The following is an 18,173-nucleotide window of genomic DNA, read 5'->3' as shown; positions in this document are numbered from 1 at the left end:
TGGTGAAGCCACATCTGGAGTAATGTGTCCAGTTTTGGGCCCCCCACTACAAAAAGGATATGGATGCATTGGAGAGAGTCCAGCGAAGGGCAACCAAAATGATTAGGGGGCTGGAGCGCATGACTTTGAGGAGAGACTGAGGGATTTGGGTTTGTTTAATCTGCAGAAGCGAAGAGTGAGGGGGGATTTGACAGCAGCCTTCAACTTCCTGAAGGGAGGTTCCAAAGAGGATGGAGAAAGGCTGTTTTCAGTAGTGACAGATGGCAGAACAAGGAGCAATGGTCTCAAGTTGTGGTGGGAGAGGTCCAGGTTGGATATTAGGAACAACTATTTCACTAGGAGGATAGTGAAGCACTGGAATGGGTTACCTAGGGAAGTAGTGGAATCTCCATCCCTAGAGGTGTTTAAGTCTCGGCTTGACAAAGCCCTGGCCGGGTTGATTTAGTTGGGATTAGTCCTGCCTAGAGCAGGGGGCTGGACTTGATGGCCTTCTTCCAGCTCTATAGTTCTATGATTCTATGAAAGCGTCTACACAGCAAAAGCACATCGAAAAAGCTATCTGCTTTTTCGAAAGATAGCATCCAGTGAATGGACGCTATCTTGCATTTAAGCTGCGATTACTATGGGCAGAGTGGCCACCAGGGCACCTGTGCTTTTTCCTCTTTCCTCTTCTTTCGAAAGAACTCCCTCTTCCCTGTCCACACATGCCTTTTTTGCGAAAGAGCTCTTTCAGAAAAAGGCTTCTTCCTTGTAGAAGGAGGTTTACCGATGTTGTAAAAACCCCTCCGTTCTTCCGATTTTTTTCCAAAAGAACGCGATTGCAGTGTGGATGTAAGTGAAGTTTTTTCGGAAAAACAGCCGTCTTTCTGAAAAAATTCTGCAGTGTAAACATACCCTCAGAGAACACGCCAATGCCAAAAGCAAGGAGGGCAAGAACACTCATAGGGTGGACACATCTTAAAGAACCATAATAACTTCACAGCAGGATAAGTGACCTACTCTTCTTTGAACAGTGTACTTAGGAATAGTGTCCACTTCCGCTAATTCCTAAGCTATATCCTCATAGGGAGGGAAGAGCTTCTGAACTGAGTCATGAAGTGAAAACAGAACAGTCCTATCAACTACTGCATTGGATCTTGAGGCATGGATCAAGGCAAAATGCTTAGAAAAAGTGTGTATTGAAACCCATGTAGCAGCTTTGCATATCTCTGATACAGGAATATTTTTGAGTAACACCATGAGTGGTGATTGCGACTTGGTAGAATTTGCTCCCCTCTGTTTGAGCACAGACTCAATGTAACAAGCAACAATGCACTCAGAGAGCCACTTTGACAATGGATACTGTGGATCCTTGGGTATGTCTGTGGTGGACACAGAAAATCTCGGTGAGCTCAGAAATTGTTTGGCCCGATGTAGACAGAAGGCCAATACTGATCTGATATCTAAGGTATGAATGGAGGCTCCATGTTGAGACTTATACTGGATGACGAAGGGAAAGGAATAGATTAATGGACCGGCTAAGATGAAAGTGGGAAAATACCTCAGGTACAAATTTTAGGTAAATGCTGATATGGTGGCCAAGTGAACTTTGAGTGCAGTAGAAGTAGACTCTAGCCTTGCATACCACAAAGGGGCTGTGCCCTTAGGTAGAGGCCTCTTAGGTTGGGATGTCATCATGGTGATGGTTGGAGTTGGATGAAGGAAAGGAACGCATATATCAACTGCATACATCTTGGGAGAGATGATGTGGAATGATCTGAAGTTTGATTGCTGGGGCAGATGGACAGGTGAAGCTGGTAAGCATAACCAAACTTGTCTTGGCCCAGTTTGAACTATGAAAATAGCCCTGACTTTGTCCTGTCTGATCCTGTTCATCGTTCTCAGTATTAAGGGTACTGAGGGGGTGGGAAGACACACACAATAGGCTCTTCATCCCAAGTGGGAGTAAAGCATTTCTTATTGTTCAGAGTGGTGCCAAAGAGGTCCACCTTTGGAAATTCCCAATTTTTTAATATACCATCAAGGTTTGAGAGTCCAGTTCCCATTCAGTCCTAGGAGAAGTGCCTACAGAAAGCATTGGCTGTGGTGTTCTGAACGGCAAGAAAGCAGAGAACTGAAGTATGAACATGACGGGTTATACACTTGTTCCACAACTTCACTGCTTCGGCACACACAGAGGGCGCTACAACTCTCCCTTGCTAACTGACAAAAAACATGCAAGCCTGACTGATTTGCCTTCGATGAGAAGGGAGGCATTCCTGACTGCCCTGACTTCCAACAGGTTGATGTGGAGAGTGGTTTCCTAAGACAACCATCTGCCCAGGACTATGAGAGTATTGAGATAAGCTTCTCATCCCAACAGGGATGCATCTGTCATCATGGTGATGGTTGGAGTTGGATGAAGGAAAGGAATGCCTATATCAACATTGTGCTGATCTTTATACCAGTCCACAGAATCTTTCATGTGACAGGGAACGGAGATTTGTTTCTCTAAGCTGTGCTTATTCGGTAAATAGATCATTCTGAGTCAGCCCTGGAAGCAACAAAGTCATAGTTGTGAATGATTGGCAACAAAGATGTAAGCTACCATGTGATCCAGGAATTGCAGATAGTTCTTTAGAGAGGTTCAAGGACTCTCTTGAGTGGTCCTGTCTGTATCTGATAACATTATGAATCTGTGCATGGGAAGGGAGGCTCTGGCTGTCAACAAATCAAGGACACCCCTATGAACTTTATTTTTTTTTTTACAGGTGTTAACATAATTTTTTTACATTGAGTTGAAGACCTAACACCGGAACAGAGAAAGGCCCTTCTGAGTGAATGACAGTGCAGCTTTGTAAGGTCAACCCTTGAACAGCCAGTCATTGAGGAATGGCAGCATTAAAATTGGAGCCAAGGAGCATCTAAAGGGAAGTTAATTTCAACATCACACAATATTTATTCATTCATTCATTTAAATAAATAAACAAACACACACACACACACACACACACACACAAACAAACAAACTAAAAACCATTGGCTACATCTCCCCACTTTGGTAGAGTATTATTTCAATATCAAGTGAAATTAAGATACTAAAAAGCCCTATCACATATATATTACATGACAATGTACAGCAATGATTAATATAGTACTACACAGCAAACATAATTGCTCTAATATTTAACTTAACTTTACATGCCTGCCATTATTTTATCATTATTAGGGATTAGAGTTTAAGGGATTTTTAAGTGGCAGATTTATTACTTTTTTTGCACTGTGGTATGTAATTATAATTATATGGCACTTTTGAAATGAGATGGCCTTAACTTATGCAAGTTTTTAGAAGTATTGAAATGTTAATTTTTTTATATTAACTTTACCTACTGGTAAAGTGACTGGACTGATGATGCCAGCTGGTAATGTGGTCATGTGACTGTGTTCAATGGTACCAGGCTAGAGGGCTTATCCTTGCCTTCTTTATCCCATGTAGATGGTTCATAGGCTCAGTCAGAGGCGTGTTTGCCTTTAGATGAACCCCATGACTTCCTGGTCCCAATGGTATCAAAGGAGTCTTTCACAGAATCATAGAACACAGGAACTGGAAGGGACCTAGAAAGAGAGATCATCAAGTCCAGTCCCCTTACACCTCTATAGTACAAAGCAGAGAGGCCAAGGCTTCTGAGAGCATTGATCTAGTGGGGAACAGAGGTCTTTGAGGGGCAGGCTATTTATACAGGGAGACAGAGTTCCTCTTCTTGGGACTCTTCACTGAGGTCTCTAGAGTTTTCACTTTCTTGGGAGAGACCTAAGCCATGCTTAAAGCGAGGTTGGGAATGCCCAGAGACTGATGTCTGGGGAACCTTTCACTAAAGCAGGGTAAAGAGAACATTTCAGTACCAGTGGCCCCAGCTTAATCTCTTGGTTTTCCTTTGTCCTAGATTTAAAGGCCAGGAAGAAGTTATACTCTCAGGGAACATGTGACTCTCCCAGGCAGTGGACACGGAGTGACTGGTGCTAACTGGGATGCTTTCCTGCAAAGGAGGCAGTGTTTGAACATTGGAGAGCCAAGTAACCTCCTGTGAGGGAGGGAGAGGAACAAAACAAAACCTGTCATTATTAATGAAGTCCAAATCTACTAACTATAACAACTGAACAAGCAACTCTAACATGAAAAACTTTTGCAGTCACACAAGGTGGTTACACAAAGGCTCCATCTCAGGCCAAGGTGTTTGAGAAGGAACTGAGTGAGGGCTGTTCATCTGTGCAATCCTACATAGCCCAGTGCATAGCATGACAACGTATAGGAAACATGCACAGGACACTACTAACAGGAACTCTATGACGAAAGGGCTGATGCGAAGTACTTTCAGGGAAGTTATTTGAAGAATAGATAATGAGTTGACCCACTTATATCTTAATTTTAGCTACGTTTCTGATTACTCAGATATCTGCTAACGGATAATACATTTTTGCATGGGTTTTCCCCATTAGTTCTATGTTGCAAGGGAACATTTTCACATCACTTTACTCCAGCATTCACTGCTCTAAGAGTCAACGGGTGTTTAGTTTCTTATTATCTGAGAAGCTTTAAGGTTGAAATTGACACCATTATCAAAGGCACCTTGATATTTTATTTGGTCTCTAAGGAGAAATTTAAGTGAATCGTTACATCTTCACTTGTATCAGACTGAAAGAAAAATCAGGGGGTTTTGTATCTTGGTAAGGGAGCATTTCAAGGAAAACTAGCAACTTTTCCTCTACAGGAAAGTTGTACAGAATATTTTAATAGTCTAATCTTTTAATAGTCTATAATGAAAAGTTATCACTCTACTATGAAATGTTTTAAGTTTAAAACAGTAACACGACTACAGGCTAAAAGTCAATTCAGTCAAACCCTATAACATTTCTATAGAATCATACTGACTTTATGCCTCATAAATTATTTCCCACGATGTTCGCTCTCCATCCAGCTATATTTTTTATGCACAAAGTGTGTATCAAATGTGGTAACAGACTTTAATATATTAAGAATAAATTGTCTTAACACAGAGATAGCAACAAATGGTTTAATCAATATTTGAAGTGCAATATTTGAAGGGAAAGTCTAGAAGCCATCATCTGTTTTCTTAACTATTCTCTCCACGTAGTGCCTAAACTGGCTATTAAAATGAACCAGAATATTATTACGTTCTGGATGACAAAACTATATAGGCCCAAGCCAAGTTACAAAGACACTTGTATCCAATAAATAGGTTTCACCTTTGCTTCCCCTTCTTCAAGAATGAAAGCAGTCCGATAGCCTCACAATGACTCATTAGAAAGCACAAACACATGAACCTGCTGTAAGGGCATCAAGTCATCAGTCTTTTGAAAACTGTCAAGAAGTGTTTGTCATTCCAATACTGCTCCTATCTTCCAAACTCAAAGATAAAACTCCAAGATAATACCCCCATCAATCTCAGACAGAGTTGAAAGAGGAGTCAAAAAATAAATAGTACCGTGTCACATTACCAAGCAGGATTCCACACACTATTAATTTCAACTTAGAAACCAGTTAAGATATCTAATCTGCCATTACCCTTCTGAAGGGTACAGATGCCACTTGCTTACGATAAATACAAAGTGATACTTTCAAATACTTTAGAAAATGTTTAAGCAAACACGGTGGCATGTTTTTTATCTGAAAATACGTTGAAGGCTATCTTAGTATAATTTTTCATTGTGTTTTAATAGGTCATCTTCAGTACAAAAGGGCATAGACTAAAGTATAGCAAAATACAGAGGATACCTCTTCTAGCCCTGATTTAACCACCTACATAGACGGTTATGGAGGATTGTGTTTTGTCTTCATTAAACTCAATGGCTGTTAGCACAGAATAACTTCTTGCTTTTAGCAAGCTGTTGACCAAAACTGGACACAGCCAACATAATCTGGAAATGTTTCCTACTTATGTCAATGTACGGGAACTGTAATGAATTGGGCTAATTAATAATAGTTTGCATTAACTTGTACTTAATAATAGTAAGCACATTTTGCAACCTATGATCAAGATTCTTGAAATTCTTTATGATTATGAAAGACTAACAACCTCTTGTGATATGCATAAATATTATTTCTACATTCCCAAAGCATAAACTAAGGAGCAGAGAAGTTAAGTGTCTTGGTCAGGGTCATACAGCAAGCCAGTAGCAGTGTTTGCAATGAATGGATCCCTGAATGCTAGTGTCTAGTATCCTCTTCTAATCTACAAATCACACTTCCTCCCTATACGTTTCCCAGTTTGTACCAAGATATTTGGTTAGATACAATGGTCCATTTCGTTTTTCATGAGACTTCTTCAAGACCATAGACCATTCATTAATGCTTTTCAACAACTGATATTCTGAAAGCATGTGATTCAGAATATGGAAAAGGTAAAGGCAGAACCACCATTTATGGTTTAAAAAAACACTAGCTGTTACCACAGACGACTATGGCACCCTCATATTTATTGGCTCTGTTGAGTCTCTTTATTGACAAAATCAAGGTTGTTGAATAACCATACCGTTAGGGAAGTGAAGGATGTGCACATAGTAACCAACTTCTTAAAAGTTATTCAGATTATACTGCAATAAAATAAAATAAAATAAAATAAAATAAAATAAAATAAAATAAAATAAAATAAAATAAAAGGCAAGAACTTTTAAAGATTCCCTTTTGGAGGGACACTTTGCATTGCTAGTAGAGCCCCCTGCCGACTTCTCCTACTCTAAATGAGTCGTCTGCCCTCTGCCATCACTATCTTCAGCAACTTTCTAAATGAAGGGGGCCTGATGAGGCTCCCTTCTGAGTGGATAAACAGTACATCTTATCATCTGAAGGGAATGTGAAAAGCCTTGCACAATGCTCATATAAAACACACAGAGAAAAATAACTCAGTGCATAAACAAACTGATTCAAACTTTTCACCTGAAATCTGGAGTTCATACAACAGCGTCATCACAAAATAGCTTTGGATTTTAAGATCTCCTGGATATTGACATGCAAATAATACTGTTACAGATTCTTCTCCTAGGCACTGAACTCCCATGCTTGTTCAATGTTCACTCATATGAAGCTGCTTGAACAACTAGTAGCTAAAGGATACTCAAGTTTGCACCTCTCCGGCACAGAATCCTTTCAGTGACACAATGGTTTGTGTCCTTTCAATGGCTTGTATTTCAAATTCTTTCCTAACTGTATAGCTATTTGGGTTGATTGCTTTAGCATACCCATGACCTCTTGATTTTTATGAAGGTTCAAGGAACACCCAAAACTTAGTTAAATTGAATAGCTGGATAATTGGTGTTTTTACCCAATTACAACACACAAAATCATCCAGCACAACAAAAGAGTAGAATGAGGAATGTCAGGCAAAGGGATCAAGCTAGTTTCTAGAGTTGGCTGAAGGATAATTCTGTCTCATGCCAACTTTCAAGGATTCGAAATTTGCTTTTGTTCCAACATTGCAGCAAAACCTTGCAAAAATGGATCTGTATGACAATGTCTGTCAAGTATCAAAACCAGGGCTTTCTGATTTGGGAAAATGTGGGGGTGTGATGTCCCCATTGCCAATTTGGAGCAGAGTGTTTCATCCCAGATCACTGTGAATTAGGGAGAGCAGAGACCTGAGCATGGATCTCCCACATCCCAGATTGATGTGCTAACCACCAGGCTAAAGAGCGGGAAGCTCTCTCTCTATCAAACCCCACTTACCCAAGTTTTCTAATAAAAACTTTGTTGAAAATGACAGGTCTCAGCAAAGATACAAAGTGGGTGAAGTAAAACCTTTCATTGGACCCACTTCTGTCAGCCTTTAGAGAGACAGAAGCTGATCCAGTAAAAGGCATATTCCTCATCCACCTTGTTTCTCTAATATTCTGGGATGGTCACTGCTATAACATGGCTTGGCCGCTGCAAAACTTTTGCCTTTGATGAAAAAGCTCATTTTGATTAAATAAAAACGTTAAAAACTGCAAGCAGCCAGTTCTCTCAGTTCCCCCTCAGCCAGACTCCTCTGCAGGGGAGGGGAAAGGACGGGGTCCTGCGGAGTTCCTAAAATTGTATCTTCTCCTCAGAGCTCCACAGCACTGAAGCTCTGTTACTGTAGGTTTTATGAGCTCTAAAGAAGCTGGGGCCTTCCATCAATGTAACCCCATAAAGAAGACGTGAGACTTGGACCAGGTATAGGCTACTAAAGGTTTAATGGCACAGCTACATTGGTAAAACCTGCTAGTGCAGACACCATTAACACTTGTTAAAAGTGTTTTTACTGGTAGAGCCTAATCCAATTACTATAATGAAATAAGCTAAACTGGCAAAATCACTTTTTTTGCCTATATAATTTGTGACAGACACGGACCAGCTGGCTACCAAAGTCTAATGAAGGCAGATATACTGGCCACTGGGTGAATAGTTTTCTGTTCCCTGAGGGTGTGTCTACACAGCAACGTTATTTCGGAATAACAGCTATTATTCCGAAATAACAATGCGAGTGTCTACACAGCAATTCCGTTATTTCAAAATAATTTCAAAATAACAGACGGGTTATTCAGACTTCTGTAAACCTCATTCTATGAGGATAGGGTTGATAGGTGTCCGGTATTGACTGGGACAGTCCAGTATTTTTGCCTACAGTCCGGTAAAAATAAATCAGAAAATACTGGACACCTAAAATGTCCAGTATTTTCTGATTTTTTCCCCCTGCCAGGAGGTGAAAATACCAAATGCCTGGCTTTCCTACACACACTCAGTAACCGGGCCCAGCCCATGGGCCCCTCCCAGGCCCCCCCTCACCTCTCCTCCTCCTCCACTTACCTGGTTCTGCAGGGGAGCTCTCTTCCCACACAGAGTAAGAAAACAAGATGGCTGCAGGCAAAAAAAAAAAATACCCAAAGGCTTTAAAGGGGCCATGCTGGTTTTTTTTGTATTTTTTTTTTTTTTTACTTAATACCCGTCAGGGTCCTTACTTTTTTTTTTCTTTGCTCAACAACTTTGGTCTCTCCCACCCCCTTTTTTTTCTCAACAGTGTTTCAGTTTTTTGGGGTGGGGTGGGAGATGTTTGGTATTTTTGGTTAAACCATCTGGCAACCCTATATGAGGAATAACGCCTATTCTGAAATAACTATTTTGAAATAAGGCGCGTGTAGACGCTCCACTTCTGCTATTTTGAAATAGCCCCTCCCCAGGGCCACTCTAAGTTATTCCTCCTGGGGCTCTAAATTGAGTTAGCATGTCTAAATTAGGGAAGCCTGACTTGGTCTTATTTTGAGGCTGCCCTGCAGTGTAGACGTGCTATTTCAAAATAAGCTATTTTGGAATAACTGTGCAGTATAGACTTAGCCCGATGACCAGGGCAGGGGGAGCTGCAATGCAATTAAGTCAGGGAAGGACCTTGTGCCAATTAAGTGCTCACCAGAAGCAGCAGGCTAATAAGAGCACCTGCAGCCCATTAAGGGCCTGCTGGGTCTAGTTTAAAAAATCTCCCTTCAGGGAGGGCCATGAGACCTCAGGACTGGGAGTGAGGAAGTGTGCTGGGGAAGAGCGGAAAATTGTGGTCAGGTACCAGAAGGAGTTGGTTGGGGAAGCAGCCCAAGGAAAAGCTGCAGCTCTGGTAGTGGAGAAATCTCTACCTGCCGCCATTACCATTAGGCTCCCTGGGCTGAAACCTGGAACAGAGGGTGGGCATTATATAAAGTGCATTAAATCCCTGTGTAAACCACTAATTCACAAGTAACATAGCCTGAGCTCTCTTAAGCTTAATTCACAGGTAAATTAAGCTTGACTTTCTACATAGACAAGCCGAGACATGCCAATTGGATAGCCCTTCAATGCAATGCAATGCAATGCAATGAAAGGGAATTACAACAGCCAGTAATACTGTTCATTTAGATGATAAAATTCACATGCAATCACAAAATAAAACTGGAATATACAGAAAAGCACATGGTTAAAAATACATCAGGCTTTGTATGTGCTATCAAAAAGCTTGTGCTATAGAGAAAGATAAACAATTACATTTCATACACCTAGTAAACAGCCAGGCCTAGATGTTAATGATACTTTTGCCTTAGGAGCTGCCACAAAGTCCACTTATTTATTTAACATGATTGTGTTTTTTTATTGAGTTTTAAGATTCCTATAACACAAGTCACTTAAACACTGCACATGCTACAAAAATTATTTGCAACACTACTGTGTTAGTCAATAAGTACTGGCTTACTTGGTAGACGTCTAGTATTCTTACCATTTGAATAAATCTACAACCAAAGCTTTTATTGCCCAATTTAAGTAGAAGAACTGCTATATGTTCACAATTAAGAGAAAAAATATTGGGGAAAAAAAGACATTGGCATGTAGCTGTTGGAATGATACAAATGCAAATATCTCATGCTGTGCCCTCAGAAATATGAAAGGAAGAAACAAAAAAGTAACTAATTTGCAACTATAATCTTGTTGTTATGCACCCAACCACCACTGAAATGTAGATAGGTGCCTAAATCTCTTAGCCTCCTTTGGGAGTCCAGGACTATATGTGCATTTTGTACATTTTAAAAGCTACCAATGCTTAAATACATCCTCGGTATTTAAATACTTTTATAAATGCGAATAGGTTTAGAGGGCTGATTGTATAGCTTATAAATACTTCATCTACACACGCATATACATTTATTGCATAAATATTTAGAGTTAGATGGTTTATTTTCCAAATCTGCACTGATCTTTTAGGAATATTTCTCCTGAACTTCCACATTTCCAGATGCTTTGCTCAGATAGACTTGATGGAGAACAGTAGTCTTTATTAGCAGACAAGCTGTTGACAACTCAGTCAAGCTTCTAAAAGCTGGCTGAGAGTGAATCTGGCACCAAGATCTGATAACTTTAGAGAGGAGAATCATGGTGGCCTACAAACACACAAAGTCATAAGGAAATCTAATCAAACCCTGAATCTTTCCAAGATGCTCTGAATTTCCTTCCAGAGAACTCAGACCAATCACAATGAAAAAAGTTGCCTCATGCAATCTCTCAGGATACCAACTCTAATCAGTTCCTTAACAGAGCGTGCCTTTTTCTAAAGAAGGAGAAATGTAATTTGCCCCAATTTACTGTCACTTAAAGGTAATCTGTAAAGGGCATTTAAAAAATCAATTATTTTTACTTCTTTAAAATATATGAAGGGATCCTGAATGTCTCATAGGCCCCAGTCTACCCTTAAAAGTTAGGTTGACATAACCACGGCACCTAAGAGCAATAGCAACGCTGACTTGCAGAATGGCTAAATTGATCTAAGATTTTTTGAGCCAACTTAGCTACAGCCACTTGGAGAGATGGGTAAACCCCTTCTGTTGCTGTAGGAAATGTCTATAGTATGGCACTACAGAAGCATAGATACAGCACCACAGCTGTGGCTTTATAGTTCCCATAGTACAGACATGCCCTGAGTTTGTTTTGTTATATTCTCCTCCACACCTGGTCCACCTCCTCTCCCAAGAAATCAGAAATATAAAGTCTGGTCTTTCCTAGTTTTTCTGGAAAAGTTTGGGTTTTTTAAATTATAGGATGTGTGTGTGCGGGGAGGAGGGAAGGGAATGATCTCAGAGATGTTTGCTGTCAGTATTCACATCTTCACTGAAAAAAAGCCAAGTAATCTGGATTTTTTAAGAAAGATACACTCTTTCCCAATTATGTATTGGGTACAGGAGTTAAATGGGTGTTAGCAAAACAAAAACTACCCCTCCTCAAGTTTAAACCAGTCTAACCAAAAATCCCTTTCCTTCTGAATTGATTACATTTCAATCTCGTCTCCTGGGAGCTCATGTTTTATTAGTTCCCTAGCCGTTATGCACTGAGGAAACTTGTCAAGAACCCCCATTACTAACAGTCTTTCAAAACAGCCGACAGTAGAAACATTGTACACTCCTGGGCAATGTTCCTGTGCCAGGGTATATGCACCTCATCCCAAAGCGGAGTTAGGGTGTGGTCCACAAGGGTGGACACAGCTACTTCCACTTTCCGAGTGTCAGTGACCTATGTCGGTCTGTCATCCCCAGGGCAGTACAACCTGACTGCTTAGAATCTATAGAGCAGCCGATGCTTGCAGGGGAACATGACCTAACGTCCAGAGTCTATAGGAAAGCCATTTGCTTTCAGGGAAGTGTGACCTAGTGGCTAGAGTCTGTAGAACAGTCTTTGGTTGCAGCACAGCTCAGACTAATGGCCATAGTCTGTAGAATAGCCCATGACTGCAGGGCACTGAAGCCTAATGGCCAGAGCCTATAAAGTAGACCTTGCTTGCAAGGTAGTGTTACGTAATGGACAGAGTCTATAGAGTAGTCCTTGATTGTAGGGCGGCATAGCCTAATAGTCAGTACTAAGAGGACTGTCGCTAAACAGATGCAGTGGGGTGGCAGCTCCGGTAGGGGGAGCTCAGGTCCAAATGTGGAAGAAAAAAATAACAGTAAACTTTAAACCGTTTTACAGCCTCAAGTAAAATGAAGCAAGCGCACAGAGGAAATTATTCTTCATTTCTGAAAGAACACTCAAATATAAGTATCTCTATGTATTAGTGTTACTCATGAAGAAATATCAATACGTATCGGAAAGAGTTAATGGAAATTATTTTTAATCAGAAAGCTATCAGCATTCAATGATGTCACAAAACACCACAGACCAAAACAGTTTATTTTAACTGAAAGTATTTGGAAGCTTGTCATTTGTCTCTGAACATCAAGGTATTCAGAAACATGTTAAAACTTCCTGTATGGTCAGTTTCATCCAAATTTGGTTTTCAAGAACTAAGTCAGCAGACAGGGCATTTATCAGTTGTAAGAAGAATGTACAAACCTAAGTTGTTGGTTTTTTTACTTATTTTTTCTAGTTAAGTAAGGGAATTCTCCTTCATTAAGGGTTCTGATATTTTTATTCCAAGAAGTTTAGATTATCACACTATAGCCAGACAACTACAAAGCATCCTTGATGTCTAGACCAATTGAAAAGATTAGCAGGTCTGTGGAAGTACTGACTGCACCAGACTTTTTTTTTCTTCCCAAACAGCTCCCAGAGCTTCAAGTATTAGGAGGCTCTTTATATTTATGTCATCCTCACTTATACAAATGATAATAAAGTCTTAGTGTGGGAAATACAAAGTTTTAGAAATCATTCCAATGCTGCAATAGCAACCCATCGGTCTGTGAAGAGAAATACAGATTTCAGCAGGGAGCAGAACTCATGGGAATATATCAGTTGTACTATACACTGGCACAGCACAATACCAATCATATTACGCCTCTCTGTAATATAGATAAAGTGGAATGAGCAATAAAATCAACAAAAAACAACTTTCATTCTGATTAGTGATAGCAGACTAATAGGTTACAATTGCAATTTTAAATTCAGTGGCACTATCAATCACTCAAATCTCTGTAGGTAGCTAATGCTGGCACTCTTCAAAGAAATAGCAGGGCTACCTTTAAAGGCTTTCCACACTTTGACATTTGCTAGAGTCCAAGGTTGTAAGTAAGTAAGGGTATGTCTACACTACCCTCCTAGTTCGAACTAGCGGGGTAATGTAGGCATACCGCACTTGCAAATGAAGCCCGGGATTTGAATTTCCCGGGCTTCATTTGCATAAGCGGGGAGCCGCCATTTTTAAAACCCCGCTGGTTCGAACCCCGTGCAGCACGGCTACACGGGGCACGAACTAGGTAGTTCGAACTACCGTTACTCCTCATTTCACGAGGAGTAACGGTAGTTCGAACTAGGAAGCCTAGTTCGAACTACCTAGTTCGTGCCCCGTGTAGCCGCGCTGAATGGGGTTCGAACCAGCGGGGTTTTACAAATGGCGGCTCCCCGCTTATGCAAATGAAGCCCGGGAAATTCAAATCCCGGGCTTCATTTGCAAGTGCGGTATGCCTACATTACCCCGCTAGTTTGAACTAGCGGGGTAGTGTAGACATACCCTAATTGTGTTAATTTAAAAGAAGTGAGCACTTTTAATGTGGGCCAGAGCTCAACAAGGAAGGCGCTCCAATCTCACAGACTATTGTAAAATTAAGACTTGTTCCAGACAGGTCTATCAACTTAGTGTGGAGGGAGAAAGACAGATTTAAAACACTTGGAACAGCGCTGTGTCTACATAATGTAAATAAGCCACATTTAAATTCACGAAGGAGTATTTGTTAAGATTTTCACACAGGATGAGCATCTGTTCAAAGGAGTGACACTGTTTTACCATTCTGCTCAGAATGGGCAGTAGTAACTAGTGGTGTGCTTCAGGGGTTCTCTACTGGGACCAATGAAATTCAACATATTCATAAATGATCTGGAGAAAGGGGCAAACAACGAAGTGGCAAAATTTGCAGACACAAAACTGCTCAAGACAGTTTAATTGCAAGCAGATTGTGAAGAGCTTCAAAAGGATCTCACAAAACTAGATGAGTGGGCAACAAAATGGGAGATGAAATTCAATGTTTATAAATGCAAAACAATGCTATTGAAAAACATAATTATATATATAAAATGATGGGGACTAAGTCAGCTGTTACCGCTCAAGAGAGAGATCTCGGCATCCTGTTGGATAGTTCTCTGAATACATTCACTCAGTGTTCAGTGGCAGTCAAAAAACAAACTGAATGTTGGGAATCATTACGAAAGGGATAGAAAATAAGACAGAGAATATCTTATCGCCTCTGTATAAATCTATGGTATTCCCACATCTCAAACACTAAGATGTGTCGCCTCATCTCAAAAAAGATATCTTGGAATTGGAAAAAGTTCAGAAAAGGGCAACAAAAGCTATTAGCGGTATGGAATGGCTACCATAGAAGGAGAGATTGATAAGACTGGGACTTTTCAGCTTGGAAAAGAGATGAGTAAGAAGGGATATAAAATTATGATAGAGGTCTATACAATTATGACTGGTGTGAAGAAAGTGAATAAAAAAGAACTACGAGTCATCAAAGGAAACTAAAAGGTAGCAGGTTTAAAACAAATAAAAGAAAATACCATAGATAATCATTCATAAGCTGAATTTTTTTGGTAAAAAAGTGACACATCAAAGAGTGGGGATCAGCCTTAGGTGTTAGGTAGGCAGGAATGGTGTCCCTAGCCTCTGTGTGTCAGAAGGTGGGAATGGGCAACAGAGAATGCCACTTGCTATTACCTGTTCTGTTCATTTTCTCAGGGACACCTGGCATTGGCCACTGTCAGAAGATAAAACAAAAGGCTAAATGGACCTTTGGTTTGACACAGTATGGCTATTCTTATATTCTTACTCACAATATTAGTCTCTTCTTGGTAGTGCAGTCCAGTGTTCAAAATTCAGGAGTGTAAATCATGACTACAAGAAGTCTGGAGAAAAGGGGTCAGAAGGAAAGTTATTGAAGGGAGAAAAAAGGGTTGGGGGAAGTTATTGAGAAAAAAAGTCGCCTGACCCTTTAAGGGCAGCCATTTTGAATTCTGTTGTTCTCCGCAACACACCGGTGGGCAAGTCATATAATTTTTCCGTCTCTCTCTTTCCATTCCCAAACTTTATCTGTCTTTAAACTGTAAGTTCCTCAGGTCAGGAAGTGTGTCGTATGTGTTTGTACGATGTCTAGGGCCTTGATCTTGGCCTCAAACATGCCTAGGTGGAAAACCCAAAGTCCCAATACTGGTAGGGTTTTATGCATAAATAAAATGATAGCTGTTAATAGTGTAACCACCATCAGGCGGATTTGAACCTGGGACCTCTGAAGCTGCGTATAGGAGCTCTCCCCTCTGAGCTAAAAAGCCTGCTGGCTCCTAGCCCATGCTGTAGAGGTCTCTTGATCTTAACTGTTGCTGTGGTCTAGGTACCACTTGCCTTGCTCAGTAACCACTCTAGGTGTGTGGGTTACAATAGCACATTCAATTGTGGCAAAATATGCCAGTATTTCCCGTACTTTGCAAGTTTTTCATTTGATTTCTGCAAGTTCTTTTAAATGCCCATTACTTTGCAATCTTGGGAGATATTTCAAAGGGTACAAAAATGACTGAAAATTAGAAAAGCAGAAATACACAGATTCACTCAGGCATATCACAATGCATGAGGTAAGACATAAAAAGTTACCAGTAAGAATAGTGCTGGCTAGAATTATTCTTGGTTCCCTGCGTGCCATCCTCATAAAAAAATGGCGAATAACTGTATTTCCCTGGATATTTTCTATAAGGTTTATTATAAAATGCAGAATACACAGTGTTACAAATCTTTCACAAAGGAACGTGTGCAAGCAGTAAAGCTCAGAAAACTGAAACTAAACAAATTCTAAATGGTAGAAGTGGTTGGAGGCATCAACTTTGAACCCTCCCATAAGGCAAGAAAAAAAAATATATATAAAAAACCCTACATATTAACATATCTATTTTGTCAGACACAAACCATAGACACTTATTTGTATGTTCCCATTATTGTAGTGTGTGAGGCAAGCAGAAACAACCATGCCAATAATTAAAAAGCAACTTGCCCCCAACAACCCAGCCAGAGGCAACACCAATTAAATATTCATTAGTATAAAATACACTAATATTACTAACAGACGGCATTTTTAGTGTAGAACTCTATTTGTACAGATAAAATTAGCAAAAAATTCCTCTCAAACAATTAAACAAATTGAGCATGTAAAACCTCAGAAAGGAAGAATGAGGCTTCTGACAGTCTGAGGGAAATTTTGCAGTCTCGTCTCTGTTTTCATTGGCACAGACTGCAGATGGCAGAAGTAAACCTCCTCAAGGGAATTCTGAGTCAAGGAAGACCTTGCTACCTCATACTAAGGGGCTCTGTTGCTAGATAAAAGAGGTTCAAAATGCAACTGTAAAGGAGCCTTCTCCACGTGCGCGCCTCCAAGCAGCTAGGCATGGTACCGTGTTCCTTTTCTTGTCCCTGGTGCCGCTTGCAGGTTTTCAACAAACCTTGGTCAATCTTCAGGGGCATGGTTGTCTGGCCAACTCACAAAGTCCAAACGAAGCTCTTTTGGGATATTAAAGAATCCAATCAATAAACAGTCTAATTGGTTTCATAAGGGGTGTCAGCCTAGATTCTGGAGCCTTCCCCTTTCTTGGGTTTTATGACATTTTTACCTATGAGCGATAGAAGTATGGGCCTGTTCACTATTCTGGTTCCAACCACGGGACTGTACACAGCAGCTGCATACTGGTCACTTCATTACTTCACTGCTCTTTCTCTGTGCCTCTCCCTATTGGTTCCTTCATCTCCTGCCCCATCTCAGGGCCAATGCCCTCAATTTCTTCTCCCTCTGCAATTCCAGCTGTGTAAGTTCAGGTAGCCATGACTTCTGTCGACTATTCAGACTCCTGTGGTCAGAGAGAAGCAGCCTTCCTCATTTCTTTGGTCCCAGCAGGACCTGATCTACTAAGGCCAGGCCACTCCTTTTAGCTTGGCCAGCAGGGCCCTGATTAGCTGCTGCTAACCCCTCAAATCTTTGGAGGACCAGGGCTCTGTGGTTTCCAAATGGCTGCTTGAGAGAGCCCTTTCTATGCCAGCTTGGAGAACTTACCTTTGCTGCTTTTTCCTTCACAGCTTGCTGCTTCTTGGACAGTCTGTAGTAAGACCAAAAGGCCCCCAGAAGGGAGCTGCAAAGGCCAAATACATGTTGTTATAGCAAACAGAAGGCAGCATTGAATGTGTGTGTTTAAAAAACTGATTTCTTTAATATCGGAACAAAAATATACCCTGTGTGATTCTCATATAAGGCTAAATTGATTCCTCAATAACAGCCATAGTCAATTAAAAATATACAACTCCCATGCTGTAGAGGAACTGAAGAACTAATCTGGTTGACTAGGAAGCAAGACTTCAGTAGCTTTTCACAGGATTTCCTTGTGCTAATGCCAGAAACTTTTTTTTGGTGAATCTGACCCTAAAAAGCATAAGGGCAACTGTGACTTTTAAGTCGTAAGATAAAGCTTCTGAGACTAGTAAAGATTTCCTGAAAATAGTTTAAGAAGAAACTCAAGCATGGAAAACAAAACACAATTGTAAATAGTGGCACATATGTTATCCTGCCTGGTCCTTTTGGGCTGTCACTATCGCACTTCATAGATTTTTATAACCTTCCAGACATAATTTAGTTAATGGTTTGTGGGGAAAACTGTGCAGACTAATTGCTGATTCAAATAAGAGGTGCTTCAATAA

General features: G+C 40.5%; 1 protein-coding gene across 4 annotated transcripts in view; it reads right to left on the bottom strand.

Moving 5' to 3' along the window:
* Positions 1–18,173, bottom strand: part of COX10 (cytochrome c oxidase assembly factor heme A:farnesyltransferase COX10) — a 159,461-nt gene that overhangs the window by 70,236 nt on the left and 71,052 nt on the right. For 3 of the 4 annotated variants that reach the window (XR_016347579.1, XM_075903517.2, XM_075903515.2), the window contains exon 5: positions 8,822–8,872. The exons of the other annotated variant lie outside the window; for it this stretch is intronic. Coding sequence is in view for 2 of the 3 variants with exons in the window: in XM_075903517.2 (XP_075759632.2) it covers positions 8,822–8,872 (51 nt within the window). In the remaining variant the exon portion in view is untranslated. The remainder of the gene's footprint in view (positions 1–8,821; positions 8,873–18,173) is intronic. 4 annotated transcript variants of the gene reach the window in all.

This window comes from Pelodiscus sinensis, chromosome 20 (assembly GCF_052426305.1).
Source record: "Pelodiscus sinensis isolate ZL-2025 chromosome 20, ASM5242630v1, whole genome shotgun sequence".
Classification (NCBI taxonomy): Eukaryota; Metazoa; Chordata; order Testudines; family Trionychidae; genus Pelodiscus; species Pelodiscus sinensis.
This window is presented reverse-complemented; position numbering and strand designations above follow the sequence as displayed.